The sequence below is a fragment of the Labrus mixtus genome, chromosome 5 (genome assembly GCF_963584025.1).
Source record: "Labrus mixtus chromosome 5, fLabMix1.1, whole genome shotgun sequence".
Lineage (NCBI taxonomy): Eukaryota > Metazoa > Chordata > Actinopteri > Labriformes > Labridae > Labrus > Labrus mixtus.
Genome location: NC_083616.1, coordinates 26,696,594 through 26,722,417, shown reverse-complemented (window position 1 = coordinate 26,722,417; position 25,824 = coordinate 26,696,594). Strand labels below are relative to the sequence as shown.

General features: G+C 44.2%; 1 protein-coding gene across 1 annotated transcript; it reads right to left on the bottom strand.

Annotated features, from left to right (window-relative positions):
• Window positions 1-367: 367 nt before the first annotated feature.
• On the bottom strand, window positions 368-22,543 carry LOC132974646 (transducin-like enhancer protein 1). The gene is made up of 20 exons (XM_061038846.1): window positions 21,974-22,543; window positions 21,550-21,650; window positions 20,657-20,720; window positions 19,904-19,948; window positions 15,150-15,212; window positions 14,910-15,014; window positions 11,109-11,325; window positions 10,831-10,847; window positions 8,254-8,367; window positions 7,811-7,864; window positions 7,516-7,665; window positions 7,263-7,401; window positions 6,706-6,905; window positions 4,949-5,025; window positions 4,548-4,797; window positions 4,118-4,365; window positions 3,701-3,848; window positions 3,397-3,547; window positions 3,039-3,115; window positions 368-2,480 (listed from the first exon to the last, which is right to left on the bottom strand). Exons 1-20 carry the CDS (start codon window positions 21,995-21,997, stop codon window positions 2,373-2,375), a joined length of 2,352 nt encoding a protein of 783 aa, XP_060894829.1. The 5' UTR covers window positions 21,998-22,543; the 3' UTR covers window positions 368-2,372.
• Window positions 22,544-25,824: the final 3,281 nt, after the last annotated feature.

The window sequence follows — 25,824 nt, the reverse complement described above, 5'->3', positions numbered from 1 at the left end:
GTCGCACAGGGCCTCTCTGTGTGGAGTTTGCATGTTCTCCCCGTGCATGCATGGGTTCTCTCCGGGTACTCCGGCTTCCTCCCACAGTCCAAACACATGCTCGTTAGGTTAACTGGTGACTCCAGCACCCCCTTGTCCCCAAACGGGAAAAAGTGGTATAGCTAATGGAAGGATGGGAAAAATTGGGGGCAAACTCCTTCACAGTGAAATCCAAAGCTAAATGAGATCAACCATTACCCTGAGTTCCTCCTGTTCACGAGGCCGCTCCTCTAAACAAAACAGTTGAACTTATCCTTGAGAGACGGTTTCAATGCCGTCAGATCGAGTTCTTCCGCTAACCCCAAAGAAGTCAAATAATACTCTGGTTACAAAAAAACAAACCACATTTATTGTCTAGATATTTTAATCATTTCAGATTAGCTAGCATTAAGACCATTTAGTATTTCTCCTGATTAGACGTTTCTTTTTCATGTAAAAGACGTACAAAAACAGTTAATTCTAAAGCATGTCCTGTAAGAAAAAAAAAAACAACATATATACATTTTTACAAACATTCAACAGACAGATTTTTAAAAAATGAAGCACGATGTCTTGAAATGAAGGAGTTTCAAATGGCTGAAACGGACTGAATCCTTCCTGAAGCTGAAACACGGCAGCATCTTTAATACCCTTCTCTAGAAAACTATCCTCACAAAATAAAAAATATGTAACTTCTCGTCGTCTGAAATTTTGTCTGTGAAGTGAAAGACAACATAACACAGTCGTTACTTTTAAAAAAGGCAATGTCACAAATGCTCCACATTCAAGAATAACAGCAGAAACACGTGGAAGTGAAAAGAAAGGCAATAAGATCGAGTTTGTCGACTTCGTCTTGTTGAAGTTAATTTACTCATCGGGTGGGTCTTTGTGGAGGGACAGATGGGTCTCTTTTAACGAAGGATGAACGACCGTCTGAACAGTAAGACATGACGTAGGCAGGGTCAGAGTGAAAATGAAACGCTTAAGATAGAAACCTTTATTTATTTTTAAAATTAGTAAGAGGAAGATAATCCCAGGCCATTCATTTCAACTGTTATGACCTCATCCAGGGAATTTGTATTGAAATAGACCAGAAGCTAAATAACAACACAAGCATTGGCCATGGCTAGACTCCAATAAGCTTTTTTTTTTAAATTTGAAGCTTTTAACGTTTTCTCGACAGTCTCTGAAATGTCATTTCAGTGATAGTTTGAGAGAGAAAGATGGGGCTCGGTCACTGGTACATGTTACCACACAATGTGGAGACAAATAAGTTCAGAGGAACTTCTGCATGACGGCTTACGTTTGTTTTTGGAGTAGAAGCAGGTACGCTAGGAGAGGAGAATATCTATTCATTCACTTACAAACACTTTCACTTCCGTCAGGTTTCCACTAATGATGTCTCTAAACCAGAATCAGACTTAAGACTTCTGTAACGGCATCTTAAGCAATAATTTGCTCCTGCTCTGGAGCTTATTTGGTTTGGTATGCTAAATGTTTTTATCGAGGTACGTCGATGAAGAATCATGAAAACATACTTTTCTTCACGATCAGGGTCAAACAAACCCGTCACATTGAACATGGCCTCCAGAATGTTTTCAGCTGCTGTGACGTTGCTGTGTGTGTTTGCTGAGCGTGTAGGTGGGCGGCGACCACTACAGTGCAGATGTTGAGGATAAGACTCACTGTTAAGACAGCAAAAGGTACTTTTTTTTTTTTTTTTTTTTTTCAGACAGTGTAGGCGTATCAGAATAGCAAGCTGAGGTTCTGAGGTCAGAGTCAGAGCTGAGAGATCGACGGGCTGTGTGGGCTTTATCTGTCAGGAACAGAATACAAACCCACATGTTCTGCAGTCTGTAACGCTTCTTGTTCTCCCTCCGTCTCAATCTTTACGCACGGTTTCTGGCGGCCATTTGTCCACATACTCAACCACCTTGTTTGAGTGTTCGTTCTCGGCAGGTCGAGAGTGTTTTAAATTCTGATGTCCAGCAGAGCTAGTCCCAGTCTAAATAGCACAGCGCCCCCTTTGGTTCAGTCATTGCTGGGTCCCTGTAACTGATCCCAGAGCAGTTTGTAGCAGAAATCAGGAGAGACACAAAAATCCAAACAGCTCCTCTTCTTTCATTAACATCCAGCTGGTATTAGTTCCTCACTGACACGTCGCAGCGTATGCAGGCAGAGCAGATGTCTGCATGTGCACCGTTTGTCTCCTTCCTTTGTCTCTGCCGCAGATGTGACAGAAAACACAGCGCCACCAAGGTCCCTCTTTGTCTGCACTTTCCGGCTCCACGTGAATGTTTCTTGAAATATGTCAAGTGTGTTGGAAAGTGTGTCTACGCTTTCGTCCCATATTTCTAGTAGATGACCTCATAGACTGTGGCCTTTTTGTCCCCTGAACCGGTGACAATGTACTTGTCGTCCACAGATATGTCACAGCTCAGCACCGAGGATGATTCTTTCGACTGAAAAGAAAGAGAGAGAGAGAGAAGTCAGCGGCAAATCAGAGAAAATGTCTAACAAAGCCGACAACAAGAACATGAAATTTCTTCTGAAATCAGGGTGAAAAAAGTTTGAAAATTGATCTCTAATCAAATATAAAGTTATAGGGTTAGTCCATCCAAAGGATACAGGAGGTATCAAAAAGCAATCCTTCACAGCAGCTATGTTTGAGATGCTATTTAAATCATGAATGTAAAGCTGTGTGTGTGCGCGTGCACGTCTGACTGTGTGTCTATGTGGAGCTCCCGCTGTGCCGTGCTTCCTCAACCCTGAAACGCAGCGTGAACTCACAGACTGGGACAACAATATTATGCAGTCGAGGAATCAATATGAATGGACGTAATGCCAGCTGAGATTTGTTACTTCGGACTTTTAGCGGAAAAAGCCTTCTGAAAAGGGCTGTAAATGAAACGCAACGCAGGTGGAGATACTTTGCCCTGTTAACGCCAAAGAAGCAACTCCAAGTACGGAGGCGTTATATTTTATATTGCACAATCAATGAAGAGGATCGTTGTCCCAACCTGGAATATGCTGGCTCCATACGGTGTCCTCCATGCATTCAGTAGGTTGTCCTTTCCTGTGCTCACAAACCATTTGCCTGGACAGAGAAAGAAAACAACAGTGATGACCATCAAGGTAGACGAAGACAAAAATATCTCAAATAAAAATTCAATTTAAGACGTTAACAAAATGTAAAGACAGGTAAGGAGAACCATCTGTGGACTGGACGAGACAAAACCAATTCAGAAGATAATATTTGAGTTAAACCACAAAGGAAGGGGAATTTCTGACTGACTATTCTCAACACAACTCATTCTAAAGGGAGAAGTGTTCAAGTATGATACTAAAGAGGTGAGGAAAATGAGTGAAAGTGCTTACCACAGTACGCAAACTGCAGGGAGAGTACGCAGCTCTCGTGCAGATGAAGCTGGTATTTGTCTGGCTTGGTGACGTGAAGGACCTCGACGTTGCTGCTCTCCATTCCCACGGCGAGCCACTCTCCTGTCGGACAGTAGCCGAGGGAGAAGATCTGCGCAGAGAAGACAGGACATATTACTCGACTTATATTAACATACAAACTCAGCTTTCAAAATATTCATTCTTCTTACAGGGGATGCTACATGTACCACAAAAGGACTGAGACAAGTCAACAAGACACTGTTTAGATGATCTGAGTGTGTACCTGGGATGTGAAGTCATGCTGCTGCAGCTGTCGCCCCTCTCTCAGATCCCAGGAGCGGACCGTGTTATCGAGGCCTCCGGTCCACAGCTTGGTGCCATCGTTGGAGATGTCAATACAGCTGGCTCCGTCTGTGTGTCCCTGGAACTGCCTGCAGGATACACACATACAGTCAATAGTTACATAAAGAAAGAAATGTTTAAACAAAGACACACTGAGCATGAGGCTGAGCAAGAAAGTCAGTATGCATCATAGACTACCAGGCGTGAATGTTTTATAGTATTTCTCATCAGCAGACACTCATTTGTACTTTTACAAAAAGGTGAATCAATCAAATTCAGCCTTTGGACTTCAGATAAAAAGGAGAGTTTGCTCATTTTCAAACACTCAGTCAATGATGTACACGCGAGCGACCCTTACCTCACGAGTGTCTGGTTGTGTAAATCCCAAACTGCGATGTTTCCATCACTGCAGCAGGAGAAGCACACCTTGGAGTCCGGGCTGATGGCCAGAGCGTAACATGCCGGTGCCGAAGATGTTAACTCTGCCTTAATCCTGGGAGTGGGCGTCGCCAGATCCCAGATTGACAGCGTGCTGGCCTCACCGCCGACAATCAGCGTCCGGCCATCGGGAAGTAGTCGACAGGAGCGGATGTAGTTGTCTCGGTTCTGATGAAGCGGACAAAAATAACCGTGTTTAATGTTTTGCATATATGCATCACTACATTCTAAACACAAGACACTGAGATCATAAATACGATGTCTCGTCTCTTTTCAGACGCCACTGAGACGTCTGCTTTAAATCACCCCGAGGAACACTTGATACCCCATCACCCCCCCGCCTCACTCACCAGACAGTCGAGCTGCGACACCGGGCTCTTGTTTCCTGGGTGACTTATGTCCCACACCTTAACACATCCCTTCCCTCCAGTGTAAACGTGTCGGGTGGGGTTGCTGATGGTAACCGCGCACACGACCTCTCCGTGGTTCAGCGTGTTGATCTGGCGGGCGTGGCGAGGAATCCCCGGGCCCACCAAAGCGTCGGGGGGGAACGGAACTGGCTGCATCTGTCCGTCTGCCGCCACGTGAAAGGAGTAAGCACTGATGATACGAAAAGGAGGATGAAGAAGATGAGTTTTCAATGAGCGCAGGGGGGGGAAGAGATTTTTTGTTTTGTTTCCAGAAAGTGGTAGTTGCTGTAAGAGGGCAATTCAGGTCCTCGAACATACAAGCAAACCGCAAACACACTTACGGTTTGCCGCCAGGGATCCCTGTCAGACTGGGAGGCATTCCAGGAACTCTCATGTGAGGATGAGGATCAAAACCAACCTTGAAGAGAGAACAAAGACATTTTTTATGAGCACAGCGCAAACACACACCCATGGGCATTGGCAGAAGACGCACACGGGTCAATAGCAACCTGCGGAACAGAACACAAACACTCGTGAGCACAAAGCAAACAGACACTCTCCAGCACACACACCCTTTGAATGTGAATGACAAGTTTAAGAGTCAGCAAACACACAGAGGTAGAGCAGTCAGTGCTTGTGCTACCCCCAGTCAAACACACACACACACACAACATACACACACACACACAGTTGGTGAGTACACAGCCTGAGTTTCTATCAAGTGTTGCCCAGACACAGCTGTGAGTTGACTAAACCTATTTAAACAGAGTAATGAACACTATGCAAATACAGCCAAGAGTGATGAGGTGATTGAAGGTAATGCACACCAACACACACACACGCACTGTATAAATACTATCACACACACACACACACAGAAATGCAGCTGTGCAACTATTGACAGTTTCCACACTTTGCCATATAAGAGTGCTGCTCATGAAAAGTGTTCACACCCTTTAACTTCCTGATCTTTTATCCTCTTCAAACATGGCATTCAGTGAAATTAATCATAAATGTTCAACACGGATCAACAGAAAGACCTCAAAATGTCAAAGAGAGCTATGATAAGTGAAATCAAAATTAACTGATTAAATGAGAAGTCTCAAAATCTGCCGTTTAACAAAGGATCTTTCCTTTTTCAAGAAAACCAGCATTACATGGAGTTTATCTTTAGAGAAGCAGAAGGCCTAGCCAAAGAAAGAAAAAGACTTTAATATACAGTGCAGCTATAAATCTGCCTGGAGCTTGTTACAGGGCTTCATGGCTAAGTTGTTAGAGCTGAGTACACATGAAAAACACTTTCCCTAGTGCTACTAGGAGAGCGGGAAAGAGGAAGCCACTGTGGAAATAAACTCATTATTAAATTAATAAAAGAGGGCATCACTAAAAATGTACTTTTCTGTTCACTAATATATAACATGAAACATCACAAAGATCAAAAAGTGTTACAGGCTGTGTACAAAGAGAGAAGTGTGAAAAACCTTCAAGAGGAGCCTCTACTGAATAATGTACAGAAAGACGTAAATTATATATACGCTTTACTTTAACTCCAGGTTTTTATGCACATTGTTTAAAAACAATCAAGTAATTAATACAAAAAAAATATGCAAACATAATCAACATCTTAAGTCTGAACTGCAGTCTAACCGGGTGTTTAAAATGTGAGGGACCTCACTCATGACGACAAACACTGATTGAACTGTTTTGTTTCTAATATAGAGTGGAGACCATTAAAGCACACCACAAACAACCAGATCTGACTTTCAAAATCTCACATGGTCCAACACGACTTTAGAGTAAACCAACATGGTGAATATGTGATTATAGCATAACATGAGCTGAACAGCTTGAGCTTGATGTGATTAAAAATGTATGTAAATGGAATCCCCCCCTTAACAACAGGATATCAGACCATCCAAACATCTGAACTTTGCTTTGTTTTGTTTGAAGTGGGGAATCTGGCCCAAATGTTGCAGTGTGTACCCCACTTTGCATACAGTGAAGTACCTATGCTGAAGTGATATTTGGCAGCTTTTCTTCAACATATCGAGGCACACAGATATAAAATGTCAAACACAGGTCATAATTTTCCACTCACCATCGGTGAACGGCCATAAGCAGCTACAGCAGCTGCAGCAGCAGCACTCATCTGAGGTGACATGTTGTGCAGCCCAGCAGCATAAGCTGCAGCCCCAGCAGCACCAGCCAGCTCCCCGTTCATCCCTGCTGCGTGGGGCAACATACCAAACGCACCCGGGTATGGGCCTGGTACAGCCAGGGGGGTCCGCAACCCTGCAGCTGAGGAGGAGAGGGGAAGAAAGGAGGGAACGATACATGAAAATCTGGAAACAACAACTGCTAAATTCATATTCAGAGTCCCTTAAATGTTTAAAAACACGGGCCTTGATTCTGAAGATGTGTCTTTAGCACACTATCCTCTGATATTAGAGGATTAAAATCCTTTCTCTGGCAGTTCAGTTCATTAAAGCGTAAGGAAACAATTTGTTTAAGCAGACTCCAGGGACCTCAACACTTGCACAAATGTTTTCTAAATTTAGGAAGATCTGAGTGAAACAGATCTTTTAAATTTAAAAAAAAAAGCTCTACATCATTTGAAAAAAAAAAGTGTATCTAAAAGGTTGATATGGGACTAACTTGCTGGATGTGGTATCTCCATGGAGGGGGGTTTTGATAGATTTGGCCGGATCCCAGGGGTGGAGCTCGGACCAGGAGTGGAGTCCCCTCTTGGTGTCGGTGTGCTCGACTTTAGCCCCGGTGTACCTGCTTTGTCTCGCTACAACAGAGAGGCAGACAGTAAATACATAACTCCTGATGAATGTAATAACTTATCAATCGAGTCCTCTACCGCTCATACATCAACAAACTATCTAAACATGCCCATCCCTACCATTGACATCTCTTTGGACTTGAGCGAGGAGGAGCTGGCTGATGAAGCAGTAGAGGCAGGACTGCAGGGGTCTTTCTTGAGAAGTCGTGCTTTATCCAGGCCATTTTCTCTAGGGGAGGGGAGCGGTGTCCCACGAGGGGAGGCGGGATCCTGGGGAAAGGACAAGGACTCTGTTAACTACACAAGACACAAAAAAAAGCCTTCACAGAAGTGATGTCTGCATTTTTCTTTATAGAAGATCTCAATCCAACAGACAACTGTGACTTTGTAGCAGTTTAGATTTAAAAATACTGACCTCGTTTGAGACATCCACCACTAAATTATCATCACTTTTCTCCCCGTCACTGTCCTGCAAACAAAACAAAAAGACGGCACAGCGTTGAAGAATCTGGACATATTACTCAACATTTTATTTCGCAGGATTGTCATAAATGTCATTTTCTATCAATACGCTGAAACAATAGGCTGTTTCAAGGAACCTGAACGTGAATATTGAAACTTCTGACAGATTTCTTCAGCCATCTTTTGATTCCTCGACCATTTTATACAACTATAAAAAGTGGCTAATGAGTGGAAATGAATGACAGGGTCAGGAATAACTTGGAAAACTCAAAATGTAGCGATGACACATTTGATTTGTACAGACTTAAAAAGGCATTTCCAAATAAACAGAAACATCAAAAAAAATTATATTTCCTTTGCAGAAATAAAGACACAGTCAGAAGAATCAAGTCTTACATAGTGGCTGGAGTCCTTGTCTTCCACCTTGCGTTTCTTGGTGTCATTTGGAAACTCGGGTCCATTTCGTCGCTTATCTGAGTTCCTTAGACTTTCTGGCAGCAATGAGTTACTCTGCAGATGAAAGCCGAGAGAGGAGGAGGAGGAGGAGGAGGAGGAGGAGGACAGAACACAGCGGAGAAGAGTCAAGGGAAGAGAGATTAAAGAAGAAAAAAAAAAAAGACAGTGTAGGACGAAAATAAGACAAAAAAAAAAGAGAGAAAGGAGAGTTTGGAGGACAAAAGAGAGAGAGGGAGAAAAAGGATTTGCAGCGGTGAGACAATTTTGCTTTTACAGTTGAGGTTGTGTTCATTCTGCTTGAGCTCACTAAACCGTCTGATCCACCTACGACTAATTACAGCAGCCTTTCAGCCATTTGTAGAGCAGGTTAGAAAAACAGACTCTTACTGGCAAATAGGTTAATAGTTCACAGAAGCATGAATTAAGCAGCACTAACACTTAAACAGCAGCCGCTTTTCTCACTTGACCAGCGCCCGTCGCAGCTTCACACAAACACACACCTCCGAAGTTGATGATTACATTAAGTGGCCCTCAAAATCTATCAGTGCTCCCTCTCCTGGCTCTGACAAGCTGCGCTCGCTGCAGTTTGCAAGGGTGTGTACTTGTACCAATGTGTGTGTGGTGTGGTGGTGTGTGTGTGTGTGCACAAAGTGTAATTGACTATAAAAGCCTGTGTGTATGATCAAGTGTGTACCAGACAGTGTGTGTGTATTACTTGCATAACACCCATGTGTCCTAAGACTACACACACACACAGAGAGAGAGAGAGAGAGAGAGAGAGAGAGAGAGAGAGAGAGAGAGAGAGAGAGAGAGAGAGAGAGAGAGAGAGAGAGAGAGAGAGAGAGAGAGAGAGAGAGAGAGAGAGAGAGAGAGAGAGAGAGCTACCCCCCTCCTGCCTCCTGACCAACGGATCCCATTGTTAATGGATTAAAGCTTCATGTTGAGTCCATTATAGTCACAGCCCGTCAATGAAATGTGCATCCAACATACACAAACACGAATGCGCGTGCACACCATCCAGAGAGCGAGTGCTTGGACTTTGAGGGGGGAAAGGGTAAATGAAGGAGGACTAGTGGGGGAGGGGGGGAGTAGTGGAGGAGGGTGAGAAAAAAGGGGAGAAGGGAGGGGATGAGATTAGAGGACGGAGAAGATGGAAGGAGGGTGTGAGACTGTGGAGGAGAAGAAAGGGTGACAAGAGACGAGGCAGGGAGAGAGACGGGTTGGGGTGGGGGGTGAAAATCTGTATTCTGCCAAAGGCCCTCCTTCCTTCACGCCCTCCCCTCTTCCTCCCTCCCTCCTACCTCCTACCCCTTTATTGAAAGGTTTTAGTGAGCTGAGCACAGGAGCACTGACCCGCAAAACATAAGCAATTTCCCCCCCACCCCCTCCGTCTCCCCCATTCGCTTTTAGCATGGTCTTTCTAACACACATAACACACACTCACACACACACACAAGCTCAGTGTCATATGACTGCTGCCCCTCACCCCCTCCCTTTCCAAAGCCCTCCCCTCTCAGTGGTGGTGATATTAAACACAATGAGAGTCTTTAAGCGCGGGATCAGGGGCGGTGGGAAAGGGGGGGGGGGAGAAGGGGGTAATCTGCTCACTGAGGTGTTAAATAGGCACAACAATGCAGGCTAGGCTGGGGGGGGGAGTGTGTGTGTGTGTGTGTGTGTGTGTGTGTGTGTGTGTGTGTGTGTGAGTGTGTGTGTGACCATGCTAAAAAGCTCATTTGGAGGAGAAAAGAAACCCAACAGTTCAGAGCAGATCTAGAGCAGAACTAAATAGGCAGGCCAAAGCACTCCCCCAGAGATCCCCAAACACACAAACACACACACACACACACTTTTAAAGTGACAGTCAAAAAATATTCAGCACAAGGATGAAAGCTATTTGGGTGTGAAACAAGAGGTTAAAACGGTGAAGTGAGGTTTTTCATCGGTCCCTGAGGGGCAACTGGGTCTAATGTCTGCAGCAGCAAAAGGCAAATAACAAAACTCGTAGTATCATTTGAAAATAAACACATGTATACATTGTGAAAGTGTGTTTAACTTTCAGATCTTAGTTCACATTCTGTATTTTTCCATGAGATAAATGAATGCTTGGCTCAAGAGGAGCTTGGCTGCATTGCAACAGGATTAGCTAAATATTTGTTTCTCTGGGTGTTTCGCTGGTATTTCTACACAACTGGCACAAGACACTTACATAATTATAAATCCAAACAGTTTGATAACTAATTAGTTCTGCTAAATTGTAAACATTTGATTGTTTACTAAGAGCAGATTATTATAAATTAGTTTCCCCCCCCAGAGTTTGAAGTAGGTTTACTGATCCCGATGTCTATCAGCTGAGCTAATCTCGACGTTGAGCTAAAGTCCAACAGTATGCAAACGGCTTCTAACGACAAATTCAAGTCCCCCAAAAAACAAAAAATATCCCTTTAACACAGACAAGAAAATGAACTGAGAGGCTTATCAAAAACAGTCCGCATTTTCACAGAAAGAGGAAGTACTTACAGTGCCCGGCTCTCGATCTGTTGCCATCAGAAATGTGTTGATGCGGTTGAAGTCACAGGGTTGGGAGTTCAACAGAGAAGAAAACAAAAACATACAAAAGGAGAATTAGTTAGAAATGTGAAGACTAAACATCTGACTTGCACTCGGAAACATGAATCACGTGAAAGTTCTTTGAGAATGTTGTTGTTCACAAACTCCCTGGTCTAAAAGGTAACTACATGTTTTTTTATTTTTTTATTTCAGGTGGTGTTTCTGTCAAAGAGGGTGCATTCTTTCACCTCTCAGGTGCTCCGGTCCTGCATGGTGCGAGTCAGGTCCGGACATGTGAGGCTTTTTATCTCCGCCATCTTTTCCTGCCAGGTGAGGAGGCATAGCACCGAGTGCTCCTGACAGAGCCAGGAGACCCGCTGAACCGCCCAGCTGAGAGGGGTGGAGGCCCGCGGGGTGAGGGGTGAGAGGCACAGGAGCACCACCGTGGTTATGGGATAGGTGCTGCTGCTTAAAGACCAGACAGAAAGATACAGGAGGGAGGTGGTTAGCTCAGTGTGGAGAAGAGGGGAAATGGGATTTTCTGATCAGAAATGATAAGGGTTAGAAAATGCAGGGTAACTCTCGATATGATACACGTAAGTCAGACTGAATCGTACTTCCTGAAGTCAAATTTCTCAAGTTGAACTAACACACCTAGATGATGTAGGTGTTGATTTACTCTTACATATATGCCCCTCAATCTGACTCAAACTGGCCATGCTCCCGTTCAGGGCTTAGACTCGGAAGTCAAACGGCATAAATGCGTAAAAAGCCCGGAAGAAAACAAAACAAAGGTATCAACATGGGGAGTGCTAGAGTGAGAAAAGTGCATCTTTGGACAGACGAGGAGACACAGTTCATGTATGAAATGTGCAGATCTGTAAAGATGCTTGCTAACTTGTTTGCCGAATGTTTGGTTTGTGACTTAATAGGTCAAACGGATTGGATGAAAAGGGGGCATATCACCAGCTACCCTAGTGGAGTCTGACATTGTTCTGTTAATAAATAGATTTCTCCCTGGTGCTTGGATACTGCGACAAGGACAGTAGTCCAATTAAACGGCCTAATCGAGCTAAAACTGTAGCTCCACTTAACTGTGCATGTAAATGTAGAGTGAGTCACAGTGGCAGATAAATCTGTTGAGAGCACTGAATGTTTTATTGATAGAAAAGTATTTGGCACCAGCAATCTGTTATTGCATCACAGCAGTCAGGATGAGGACACATAAGGTGTTAATATTTTGTTTCAGCCCTAGTTATCAACATACCAAATGTCTGTCATTTGCAATGTGATGCTAAGCTAAGCCACACAATCTTGGTAGTAAAGAACAAGGTCGTGGACCTACTGGATTGACATCTGACAGAGAGCCATCAGGAGGTAACAATCAATAGCACTCTGTAACCTAATCAATGGAGACTTCTGGCCTTACTGCAGTCTTCAACAGATGGGACAGTTTCTTCAGTGTCTTGGTTTACACCACCTCAACAAGCTGCTGCAGTCTACAAGGCGGTGAACACATCCTCTCCCCCAACACACACCCTCCTCCCTCTGGGGTCAAACACTGAACAATACTGACAGCTGGGATCACAGCCCAGAGCCCGAGGATGTGGTGGCAGAAGAGGGGAAGAGGGGGGGGGGGATGGGGAGGAAGAGGAGGAATGACGGAGAAGTGAGGAGGGCGGGCGCGGGGGGAGCGGAGAGGCCCAGCTGCTGCCTTCACTGTCAGGTCTAGTGAGGGAGTGAGGCGGCTGAGGAGAGAGGGGAGGAGAGAAGAGGGTCAGAGGGAGAGAGAGAGAGAGAGAGAGGGAGAGAGAGTTTGGCTGGCAGCCCTGCTCTCTCTTTCACACCAAATCAGGCGCTCGTCTGAGCGTGAAATGCCTTTGTGTTCCAAAACATCATTATTGCCTCCTCAGACAGTAGCCGCGGGAATCCAAGCTCACTGATTCGCCACCGGGAGGGGAGGAGGAAGGAGGGAGATGAGAGGAGAAGGGGGGGGCACAGGAGGCGACTCTGCAGGGGTGGAAGGAGTGCTGAAGGTCAAACCGACTTTTATCTCACCTAATTGACTAACCCACTCCCCCTCTCCTGAGCCCTCGCCCTCTTTTTTTCCCTCTTCATCCATCCTTCACTCTCTGCGTCCTGCCGCCATGAATGAAAGCTAAACAAGAAAACAGTCTTTCAGTCTCAACCCCCTATGCCCGCCTGTACACACACACACATACACTCATATCCAGGGCTGGCACGCCTGCCTCACAATCAAACATAAACACACCCACACGTCACACTTGATCACACTAACATGCATACACAGAGTCTAGATAAACAAGTCAGGCACACACTCAACCATCCTACCCCTGCCTGTAGTTTTTTTTTTTCTGTGGATAACAGAAACACACGCTCTGCTTCACCCAGACGCACACACAAACAGATGCAAAAAAAAAAAAAAAAACACGCACAGATTCACAAACAGGACCCCTGATGGGAGCAAATGGAGGGGAAGTATTTTGTGGAGGGAAAGGGGAGCCCGGTACGTCATGGGATGTTAGTGTGAGCTGGTGTGTGTGCATGTATGTGTGTGTGTGCAGAGGTAGGGGCAACATGCTTCATTACACTCATTTAACTCACAAACAGGGTGAATGACAGGCTGGCGTGGGAGACGGGAGGAGAGGGGAAGAGGGGAGTGTAAGGGCAACGCCGTGACCCCCCCCCCCTTTTACAAACACTGAAATCCTGCAATTAAGACTCAAACAGCAACTGCCAAATCCACCTCTCCCCCCGTCACACACACACACACAGACCCCCATCAGTCCACGCCAACCTCACATTTAACTCTCCAGACCCACTGCCTACTCTTTACTTAGCTTAAGCTATGAAGACGCCCCCCCCCCACCTTTTTTTTCCCCACATTCCCCTTCAACTCAACCCCTGGCCTCATCTCCCGCCAGTCAAACCCCTATGGCTCCTATAAAGCAAAGTATTCTCAATTACCCCCATCCCACCCAAAACGTCACCGCCAACAGCTTGACACTGTTTCTCTTTTAACCTAAACATCCCAAAGTTACGGCAGAGAAACAGTTTTTCTTTCTCTCTCAACTCCTAAACATGCATATCCCTTTTCAGCTAAGTTGTGAAAAGCTGGTCATGCCCCATCATTCATCAAAGTCTGATGACAGCTTTGAAATAATCCGCTCTCGTCACACTTCTGCAACAGATTCATACCCTCTTTCCTCTTCGTGTTCACAGGGAAAAAGATCAGTTCTATCAGTCGGTTTCTTTCCTGACTCAAAGTCCAATGAAGAAGAGAAACTATCTGCATCCTCCACTTTTACTTTACTTGACTCGTCTTCTTTCAGCATGTCCTGCCAAATTTTTCCATGGTCATTGCAAATTCCTCTGACACAACAGTTTCTCATATGAACCTATAATGTTAAATCCACATTAACTTTTATTTAAAAAAATAAATACTGTAGTCAAGCTTCAGCTGTGATTGTGAAAGTTTTAAATGAAAAGCAAAATACATAAAAATCCCTCCGTTGAACTACACGTTGCATTGGCATAAAAGCAAATATTCTCATTATAGCATCGACTTCCACGTCGTTTTTTTTTACGTCCCGTTTTAGCTCAGCCCCTCTCCTGTAAGACAGGGATAGTCTCCCGCTGTGAGGTGCATATGTGAAGACCAAATCCCCCCAAAATCCTCTGACTACATCAAAAGCATTGGTATCTATATGCTGCTCGTTAACATAAAAACGTTGTATCTATCACACTCAAGTCAGACTTTAGCGATGTGTTTCATAACGAATGCTCAAATTCTGATAACGGTAAAATTGCAATCAGTTGTGCAGTCCTAATATACACTGTCATTATGATACACTATCATCATATATACCTATCATTATTCAACATTTGAAGGATCAGTCATGCCGCTATACTTTTATGATGGTGGGACATGCTGCTTTATTTCAAGTTTTTTTGAAAGATGTTGCTCAATATTGCAGAAGTGAAAAACATTGCTGATTTAAAGATGAAGTAAGTAGAAGAATACACACTGTAGGTGGAAGCCCTGGCAGTCCACGTACGCCGATGACGGCATTGAGCTCCGCCATGGTCACCTGTTTTGCTCGCTCCACAGCTTGAACCACCTGCTGCTGATGCTGCACGACACAAAGACACGCACAATATTACTAAACATCAAGAGTACAGAGATGATTTATGAGGCAGGCTGGCAGAGACAACCAGAGAGTACAAAATTAGCCACAAGTCTGTCTCTCAAAGTCACACATACTTACCTCCTGTGAGAGGAAGGGAATGACTTGTGCACAGATGGTGTTTAGTCTCTTGGCAATCTCGGTCTGATGGAGGGAGAAAGAGACTTCATTGTTAATAACATAATTACATCCATTTAGAAAAGACAGCTGTTCAATAACAACAATAAAGTAATACAAGTACACATACACACAGAGCCCTCCATAAGACTACAACACAATCACAACACCCGTACACCTCCTACTACGGAGTACACACGACCCAGTGTGTGTGCCATTTTCAGCCACGCAAACAGCAAAATAAGATTTCCCTTCCTAATTATCAGTGGGAGCTCAAGTTTCTCTCGTCCATGTTGGTTTTTTCTCCCCTTGCTCTCTTTACCCTCTGTGCTCTTGTCCCTCTTCCCATCAGCACTTCAACATAATCTCATCAGCAACTAACTTAATTTGCGCTCCCCCAGTATCCATGCCAACACATCCGCCTCCCCCCCCAAACCCCCGGAGGTGGCAACAATTGGCTGAAACCGGATACCCCCACAGTGGCACCAAATCAGATAAGGGGACTCGCATTACACATCATCCAATAAAATTGATACGTAAAAGGCCAGGGTGAAGGGGGAACTGGAGTAGCCATGAAACGTAGTAATGGCTCATCAGACACACAAATCCAAAATAAATAGACACACAGACGAACAGCCTGGACTGGAAAGCCTCAAAGGGATATGTGTTGTTACGTGAAATCCAAGGAAAAGTTGGTTGATTTTCAGAATTTTGAGGTAACATCGCAATATAATGGCAACTCTGCGAACAAACGATGAATACATTGGATCATCCACAGCACAAAGCAACCATCTGTGTGGGTTTAACAGACCAACATTACCTAACCTGATGTAGAAATAACTGGTTCTTTAGGCAAGTTTACCCCCCCCATTTAAAGTACTAATAAACAGCACTTCCCCATTCCTAAGAACTTTCAAGACACTTGTTGCTGCACTTTCCTGTCTCCATAGTTATTGCTCCTTTTAAAATGTACCACAGTGTCATTTTCCTTCCACATCAGCTGTGCAAGAGATCCGTGGATATTGCACCAGTTCCTTTTTTATTTGGAGGTCAACATGAGTCTACAGACATGCTAGCAGCTCGTTCAGGCTGCTGTAGGTACAACCGTTCAATTCGCTATTTCTGACTCACCTAAGTCTAGCCTGTTATGGTCAACATGCTCATGTTTAGCATGCTACACGGGGATGCACCGCCTGCATGGAGCACGCTAACAAGAACGCTCTTTGGAGGCATTCAACACTTGGTGTTTTCATACACGTACAGAACTCCTGGGAACTGGGAATTTCCCTTCAGATTTTCGGGTGTGCTGTGTGTGTGTGTGAACTCAAACGGTGACATTTCTCACCCCAACTTTACCTGGACTTTTCTTGACAGCTCCCCTGGTAAAAGTCGATATTTTGGTCGTACAACTGTTCACGATCCCACATTGAGAGCGGAGCCACACGCCTATTATCTGACTCCAGGACTCTGTGAGCCGTGCATTAGAGACAACTGAAATCAGCCTCCATCTGTGGGACTTTTCTATTGACAATTGTGAATGCTCTGTCCCGATTTAAATCATACAGTGTGAGCTCTCAGGTTGACAATCGGGTCTTACAGTACGAGTACAAAAATCAGTTCGTACCTGTCAAAGCCTGACCCCCAAAGTCCAGTTTGTTTGACTGGTGCGAGCGCCCTGGACTCTTCCTTGGCCCTCAAAAAAAGCCACAAAGTTGCTGTCATGTTCTCTGTGTTGTTGTGCTGACTATGAGACCTCACTTCTTGTAAATAAAGTGTTGTATTATGACTACATATGTATAGGAGGGGAATCGTGATTAGGTCCAATTGGGCCTGGAGCAATGTGAGTGCAGGACAGTAGGGGAATGGGGAGTGGGGACTATCAACTGGGCCTAGTGTGAGCTAGCTTCAGCAGCCTCCTAAATCGAAGGCTTCACCAGTGAGATGGCCAGATTCATATTCATTATTAATTAATTCATACGTAGATAGAGCTGCTATTCTAACAAATTCTTTGTCAATTCAGCTCATCAGTTCTGGATCATCAGTACTGTTTGTTTTTTTAAACTGAAAGCCCCAGATTTTGTGGCAGAGGATAAACACTATCTGTGTGATTCTTCTTCTGGGGATCATGAATGTCCTCAAAAATCTTCATCATAGCAAGGGAACCAAACAAAACCCAAAGAAATGCTGCCCATTCCTTGTGTGACAAAACAGCTCTTGTTATTCCTTGAAAGCTGACATTGAGGAGATGCCCTCTTGTGCCGTGGCATAAATGCCCTCATTGGATCAGCCAGGCACACTCACACGCACACCTATCAGCACAAACTGACCCTGCCACGGTTCAGCCAATTATGTACTTGGGTGAGCTAAATAAAGTACTTGCCCTTTAAGAATGAGTCTTGAACTAATTAAATAAGTGGCTGATTCACCTAATATAACCAATGTAATTTGGGAGTCTATCGGTTACTAAAAAAAGACATTTCCAAGCAAATTGCAAGTGATAGTACCAAGAAGTATGTGAATAAGGCCTTTAAGCATGCTAAGAAAACATAAGTAGACAAATTAGAGGAAGGTAAACACCAGACACCTTTAGTGAATACTAAACACTTGAAATAATTGACTCATTAAATAATTCAACCTTCATCAAGAATCAAAGAGAATATGAGACCAGGTGCTAGAAGCGACTTCAGATCATGTGTTAATACTTGATGATTGTCTAGGGACTGTCTACAGTGTGATACATCGAAGGACAATGTTTTTACAGTTCATAATCATGAGATTTATATTCCTGTAAGGGGGCCACACAATGGGCTTTTAATTAATTACAGTCATCTGTTCTCGTCTTTGGAGGAGTCTGCTATGACTTACAGGTCTGTGCAGCGTTTGTGTGATAAATCCTGCCAGTGTTCCCAATGCATGTGTATCTCCAGTATGTATCATAACAGCTCCCCCGTGAAGGATTTCCCCGGCATCCAGCTAATAGGTTCCCAACTTTAGCATGCTGTAACCCCAACCCTATTCCAGTCCCAGAAAGCTCTAAATAAAGTGCTATGTACACCTGCACCTCCATTCTCAGAAATGTGAGTTGTAAGCCTATAATTAGCCTTGTATAAAGGCGGGCTGATTAGGCCTTCTGAAAATAGTCAGACCGACTACTATCAGGTCAGCTCGTCTAATCTTACTAAGCCAACTGACAAAACTAACAAGGATCAAACAGATGAAGCCAGGAATACCTGCAGGTGCAATCCCTAAATGAGCCTTTATTACAAAGCGTGACTCAAGAACAAATAGAGGAAATAACATAAAGGTAATGAAGACTCGGCTATCATCTTCTGGAAAACCTTAGTGCAGAGTAGTTGCTATGCTGAACCGCCCACACAAAGATATTCAAGTTATTAAGAGAGTGAGTAAACAAACTTTGAGGATACAGAGAAAAGTGAACACACACAGTGTGTTACAGAGAGCAGGCTTCCCATTACACATATAATTGGAGCATTACTGCCACACTACATGCGCACACACTCGTACCTCCACAGCAGGAGGTAGGTTGTTCCGAATCCCCCGTACCCCCCTCCGACAGAAGCTTGTTGCTCTGACAACTGCAGCCCAAAGCTAATGACCTCCCCTGGAGCTTTAGTGTGTGTGTTTATGTGTGTGTGGACAATAGGAAGAGATGCATCTCCCTCACAATGAAAGAACAGTAGCTTCACACAGACATAAAATGAATTAGGAGCCAGGAAAAAAAGAAAACCGGGGCGGCAGCTTAGAAGAAGGAAAAAGAGATTCAAAGAAAGGGAGAGAAAGTAGGTGTAAAAAAAAAAGGGGGGGGGGGGGGGGGGAGATAAAAACGCAGGAGAATGTGAGAATTAAAAAAAACTGATTAAGGGGAGTGTGAGAGTCAAAGAAGAAGCATCTCCACTCCTCAGTGGAGCAGCCAGGCCAATCCACCTCCAATTTCCTCTGGTCTGACTGGTCGATAGCTGTGGTAATTACTGGTAAACGCTCTGAGCCATGCGCCTCTCCTGTGGGGAAGTGTGTTTTTTTTTGTGCATGAGAAAAGAGAGTCAGAGTTTTCCCTCCTCGTCCGTGTGTCTACTCTGTGTGTTTGCCTTTTTATGCGTCTGCGTATGTGTACTCATGCATAAACATGTTTGCCTTCCTCTGTTTGAGTGTGCATTACCGTGCATGTGTGTAATTGTCCCTGTCCTCATGTGTTTGCATAAATTATTCATTGCAGAACATACATGTCCTCGCCTTACATCACAGTAGGGAAGTGGCCTTTCTCTGTTTGCACACTTGACCAACGCACGCTGCTAGCGCACGAGTGTTGGTTTGGGTTTTGCCTCTAAAAAAGAGGAGCTCCAACGTCTCTCCTCTGCCCGCCTTGCCGTGATCGATTCCTCCGCCCTCCCCAGCCCTGCCCCTCTAATGTAATAAAGCAGGCCGCTCCCCTAGACAGCACCAATCAATCTACAGAGCCATTCATCCTGCCTCTGGGCTCAGGCGGCCGGCCCTAACTGGGGAAATGGAGACAGAGCCCCATCGATCACAAATAAACGCACATCCACTCACACAGCCCTACAGTAGAACACACACACACACACACACACGGACACGTCAACAGGCACACACACCAAATACATCAAAGCCCTGCCGTGAGAGAGGGAGGGGAAACAGAGAGAGACGGACAAACAGGAAGACGCACAGATAACCACCCATACCTGTTTGTGCATTTCGATGTTGAGGCCATAAGACATCTCGTAGTACTGTGGAGGACAAACAGGTCAGGTTAGTCATTTTAAATCATTTCAGTTAAAAAGCTCTAACAGGTAAGAGAACACGTGCAACCTTTAAGAGTGTCACACCAGGACACCCTTACTGAGTCACTCGTTAAACACCCGAATCAAAAGCACTTAAACCAGGCGTGAGTCTTGAGTTTATGTGCAAATACTTTAAAACCGCATTCCTGTTTCCGTGTCAGGCTGATGGTGTTAGACACACCCTAATCCTCCTTTGACCTTTCTTGTTTCAGGTTAAATGGCTATTAAAGAAAGAAGAGATAAAGGCAGATTCACCACCATTTGAATTTAGTAAATTGTCTGGAGTTGCCCACTCACAGAATGACACGTCTGGTTGTTGGTTCCACTCGAGGTTTCTGCCCGTTTTTCACAAGCTGCGCTCATGGTGGATTAATGCTGGCTCTTTGTAAATAACGTAATGTAAAAAATATTGGTCTTGACCTGCTCTTTTTGTAAAGAGTGTCGCGATAACTCTTGTTATGAATTGAAGATTGATTGAAGGTTTTCACTAAGCAGCTGTGAGAGGGATGAATGACCAGCCCCAGAACGAACAGAGCTCGTAGGAAGCATCTACGAGCATCTTCTCCTTTCGGACCCTTCGGCGGGGCGAAAAGCATTGCTCTGTGAAGCGTGGAACAGTGGGGCGAATACATTTAAGAGTCACACAGAACTCACCATGACATAGTGTCTCTGCATCTCCGTCTTTTCACTGGCCAGCTTCTCACACTCCAGCTTGAGACTGAAAAACAAAAACAATGACACAAGTGTCGTTTACTTCAAGAGAAACTTCCAAAAAGTTCATTTTCGACCCCGTGGAGCCGGCAAAGCAGGTGGCACATGTTTTAATGAATATCATCAAGTACTTTGGAGTTCAAGCATACATCTGAGTCGCCATGTTGTAGTTTTCTGTCAGTTTTTCGCTCGCCAATTAAAGCACCGGCAGAAAGACAACCTTAAAGCCTGACAGTCTACAGGACACAAAGTGTGAAATGAAGATGATTCTTGTTGTCAAATTTTCGACAAAAAAATGTCTGTAGGATGTTTGGCTTAACCCTGCCCTTTGTGTGCATGAATCAGGATGTGAATTAGAAACAAAACAGCTTTGTAGGTCAGCAGCTACTTTCACCTGTTGCGGCCGACCCTCCCAGACAAAACAAACAAGGTAAAGTACACACACACAGAACTAAGAAAAACACATATACACAGGCGGTTTTTACCCAATGCATGACTACGTACACACAGGGGAAAATAAGGAGTGATTTATGAAACCCTGAGCCCACACGCCACCCTCTGGCTCTCACCCATCACCAAGACTAAGACCTACCGCAGAGTGAGCACTGGGTCTGCTGCATGTGTGTGTGTGTGTGAAACTAATCCGGGTTTACAGGTTAGTATGAGGCCATAGCTGGGGTTTTGTTCATTATGGTAAGGGGGGGATGACTGTGGTTAGGGTGAGGTTTAGTGTTAGAGCGTCCAAACGTGCCGCCCATACACAGACAGACAAACAGACAGACAGACAGACAGACAGAGAAGCCCCATGTGTGAATGTGTGTGTTTGTATTATCCACCTGTGGTACTGTGCCTGAAGAAACTGGAACTCCTCCTTGATGCGGTCCAGTGACTCTGGGATGGTGAACTTGAAGGGCTGGCCTGGAGCCTGATGTGGCGTCTGAGAAAACACACACACATACACACACACACATAATGGATTATAAACATCATACTGCCTCATTATTTGACCTACAATTTGCATCTTATCCGCTCCAGCAACTTTAAATTATAAGCATTTATTAAACAAGCATCACTGTCTCTTGAGGCAGACTCAGATCACTATTAACAAGAATTAAGAGCTTGTTTTGAATATGTGCTTTAGCATGAGAACTCTTAAAACTAAGACAACAAAATGTTTTTTTTTGTCACTGTGAACCCTGAGACAAGCCTGGTTTACAAATGTTAGAAAAAAAGGGGGGGGGGGGGGGAATGGAGTCTTACCGGGTGTCGCCCCTGGGGAAACATGGTTATCTCCGGGAGGATGTGACCGCTTCCTTCCTACAAAACCCCGGTATTGGGGGGGATCAAATGAGGGTACGGTGAGGATGTAGGAGGGGGTGGGGGGGGGTGCTCCAGATCACGGAGACGAATCCATCGGCCGATATTACACGGACTTACTGCCGCTAATTGTGAAAAAAAAAAAACCCTCCGACCTCCTCGCTGCTCCGTCCAGTTCACTGTGAATCTCTGCTCCTCTTTCTTCAGTCTCTCCTCCGCTCTCCACCGGCGGGCTCGGCCGTTAATCAACCGGAAAAACAGGGGAAACGGCTCATTAGCTGGAGGCTGCTAAGCAAGAGGAGAATAGAGGGCGAGAACCAGGTGAGAAAAACGGAGAAAAAAAAAAGGTTGCAGCCACCTCTATCGTCCGATGTACTCCCGAGTACGACAAACAAAACTGAAGCCGACAGACCGTCTGCAGACAGCCGCGAAACTGTGAGCTCTCACTCGGTCAATCAGAAACAAATCCAAACACAAGTTAATTGCAGTGAAGAGTCTCCCCCTCCACTTGACTCGGTGCGGTCGCTTACCGGCGGTTGAACGGTCAACAAAAACAAAACAAAAATTACTTCCACGCTGAGTTTGAACAGTGAAAAAAAAAATACGTCCAAAATAGATTTCACGAAAAAAAAAAAAAGAAAAAGAGGAAATGTGTTTGTTAGTTTTGATAGCGACAACTCCCACAGCGGCGGCGGCAGTGCTCCGTCCAGCTCTGCTTTACCTCAATGGCAACTTTCTCACGCGGTTTCACGCTCCCAGCTAACCGAAAATGTAAGGCCCCGCCCACAAAACGGCCGCGGACCAATCGGAGCCGCCGTTCCACGTGGGGTTCGTAATGTAGATTGTGCGGCTGACCAATAGCCGCGCTGCAAACTGCCCCGAGTCAGTTGACCTGGTTGAGCTACGCAGAATCCGGCCAATCAGAGCGCAACAAGGAGCTGCTATTCCGGAGGCGCGCTGGGCGGGCAGTGCGGTCTGTGAAGGCAAGTTCCGCCTGTCAATCAAAGTAACGTGGGCTCAAGCAGGAGCAGGGCTAAGGGCGTGCACATGCATACACACACACACACACACACACACACACACACACACAATGGAACAAACAAACGCGCGCGCACACACACACACACACACACACAGCCACACAAATGCAGTCTTTCTCTTTGTAGCTGCTGTGAACCTTCCTAACAAGTGTCACGGCAAATCAACTCAAATATCTCTCTCTTCCTCTTCTGTCTTTGTGTGTAATATTATACAGTATGCACTTTTATGAAGAAGGACCTGATCTCACTTTTGTTCCGCTTCTCTGAAAAGAAAAATAATCTAATAAAGCAGCTTATATGTCGCTCCCCTACATTTTCAAGTTGTTTGTTGTTGTTTCCATCTGAATGATTGCATATAAAGAACAGAATCCAGAAAAAACAACATAATTTTTCTAACAGAAATAAGACTTAAAAGTACATTTATCCCTATACTAATTTCATGCAAAGCGAGACGTTTTTCAGGGGAAATCCGGATTTGTTGTAATGGTTACAGGGTATTACATTTTGATTCATCTGACAAATCCAGACAGCGAGATATGATAAACAAAAGGTCAGCAGGGCACACAGGAAAAAAAGAGGAGCTCTTACATGCAGAGAGGGAAAAAAACTTTGTGCACAGTCACAGATCTTTATAGAAATATCAGAGGGTAGTAAAAGTATAAATAATTAATAGCCCCGTACATGTAAGTACAAAACAATATTGATATTGTACCATAGGATAGAATGCATTATTATTAAAATAATGTTTTGGTATTTAATCATTATTATTTACTTATTTACACACTTTACTGGTCAAATGAGTTAAAAAGGAGAGTTCTATTAAAAGATTTATGTTGCACTGGTGGCCGAGTGTTTAGTTTGCACACCCCATGAGGCTGCACTCCTATGTATTCATTTTAATATCTTATTGCTTTCATGTGTCGTATTTTATTTTTTCATTTTTCTCCATATTTTCTTAATTCTTATTAGTCTCTCAATGATTTTTATCAATGATTTTATAAACTACTTTTTCGTCAGTAACTTTTCTGCACTCTTGTAAAGCACTTTGAACTGCAATTTAATTTGTCTGAAAGGTGCTATATAAATAAAGTTTGATTGATTTGATCGATTGATTGAATGAAGCTGGCAGCCCGGGTTCGAATCCGACCAGTGCCTCCTTTCCCTCGTGTCATTCCCCACTCACTCTCTCTCGCCCTGATTTCCACCTCTATCCACTGTCCTGTCTCTCCAAATAGACACAAAAAGCCAAAAACAATGTTCTTAATAAAAGAGTGTCTATTAATGATTGATAAAGTGAGTCATTTCAAAAGAAAAGTTTATCTTTTAAAGATAAAAATAATAAGATAGTGTTTGTTTTTATGTGTTGGGGCATAGCATAGCTGCTCATTCGTGCCCTCTAACACCCCAAAAACCATGTTTGTACCATGTACTCAATCGTAAATGCCCCTTTCACTCACGCTCTCCTGGAAATTTCTAGAAAATGTACCCCCTGAAATTTTCCTGAGTTGCTCTTTCACACGTATCCATCACTGTGGGAGATTGTCCCCTGTATGAGAGGAGGGTGGGGTGGCTCTCCCCACTGTGACTTCACCACAGAAGTCACAGTGTGACGGTAACAACTTATCCAGAGTGACGGACGAAAGCAACAGGTTCCAACGTTATGATGACAGGTTTTGCTTTTATACCAATGCTGCGTCTCACACATTGTTTCACCCAACTTCTCGCTGGAGTTACTCTCAGGGACGGGCAGGAAAATTCCAGTAAAGATCAGGGTGAGAAATTTGGCCGTCTGTATTCACACGTGCAGCTTGACATTTCCAGAAACTATTACATGTGTGAAATGGGCTTATTATGATTGTTTTTTTGGGATTAGAAGATAAACAGCTTTTCCAATCAACAACAAACCAAAACTACAAGCATGTGCAAGTCACAGCTACAGAATAATGTCAACTTGTCCTGGACTTGTGGTCATGTACTTTTGGGTAACTAATGCTATTAAGCTCGGACAAACCTGACCTGCTAATGAGCTGATGAATCACCAAAAGTGAGTGACTGAACACAGCTGTGATGAAGTGACCACCTCATAAGAGGTGCGGTTGTTCAAACTGGGTCGTAAAGCAGGCTCAGGGATTTCTGTTTGCTCCACTTATCCTGTTCTAAGCAGCGCTCAAAGCCCCTCAGCTCCACGCCGACCTGCGATTGGCTTAGAGAGCTCAACCCTTGACCTTTGCAGTGGCTGATCCAGTCCATATGAGAGACTCCTGACTGTTACACACTCCCACACACACACACACACCTTCTCCCTATGTCTCCCTCACTCCCTGAATTCAACCAATCAGATTGTCCCATAAAATAAGCCAATCACAATGTCTAGCCAGTTGTATTCTATATGCAGGTCCAAATAGACGACCTTAAGTCCTCTATGTGCATCTTTTACAGTCTGCTGCAGATATAAATAGCTTCTTTAATTTGTTACTAATCTGTGTGTAATTCGAGATTGTGAACCCCTTTGTAATGCTTATTATTAAATGTGGTACCCTTTCAAGATGTCCTTTAATGTCCAAAGAGTGAGACATAAACGTCAATGTGTATGGTGCAAAAAAAAGTGGATTTTCATTTCAGGACTAATAAGAACTTGTGAGGTCTTTTCGGTTGTTTCAATAATCTCCATTGTATTTTTTTTTACAGAAATATGGTAAGGAAATGTTCCTACTTATATTTTCAGCCAGTTAACGTCTCGCACAATGTGATGTA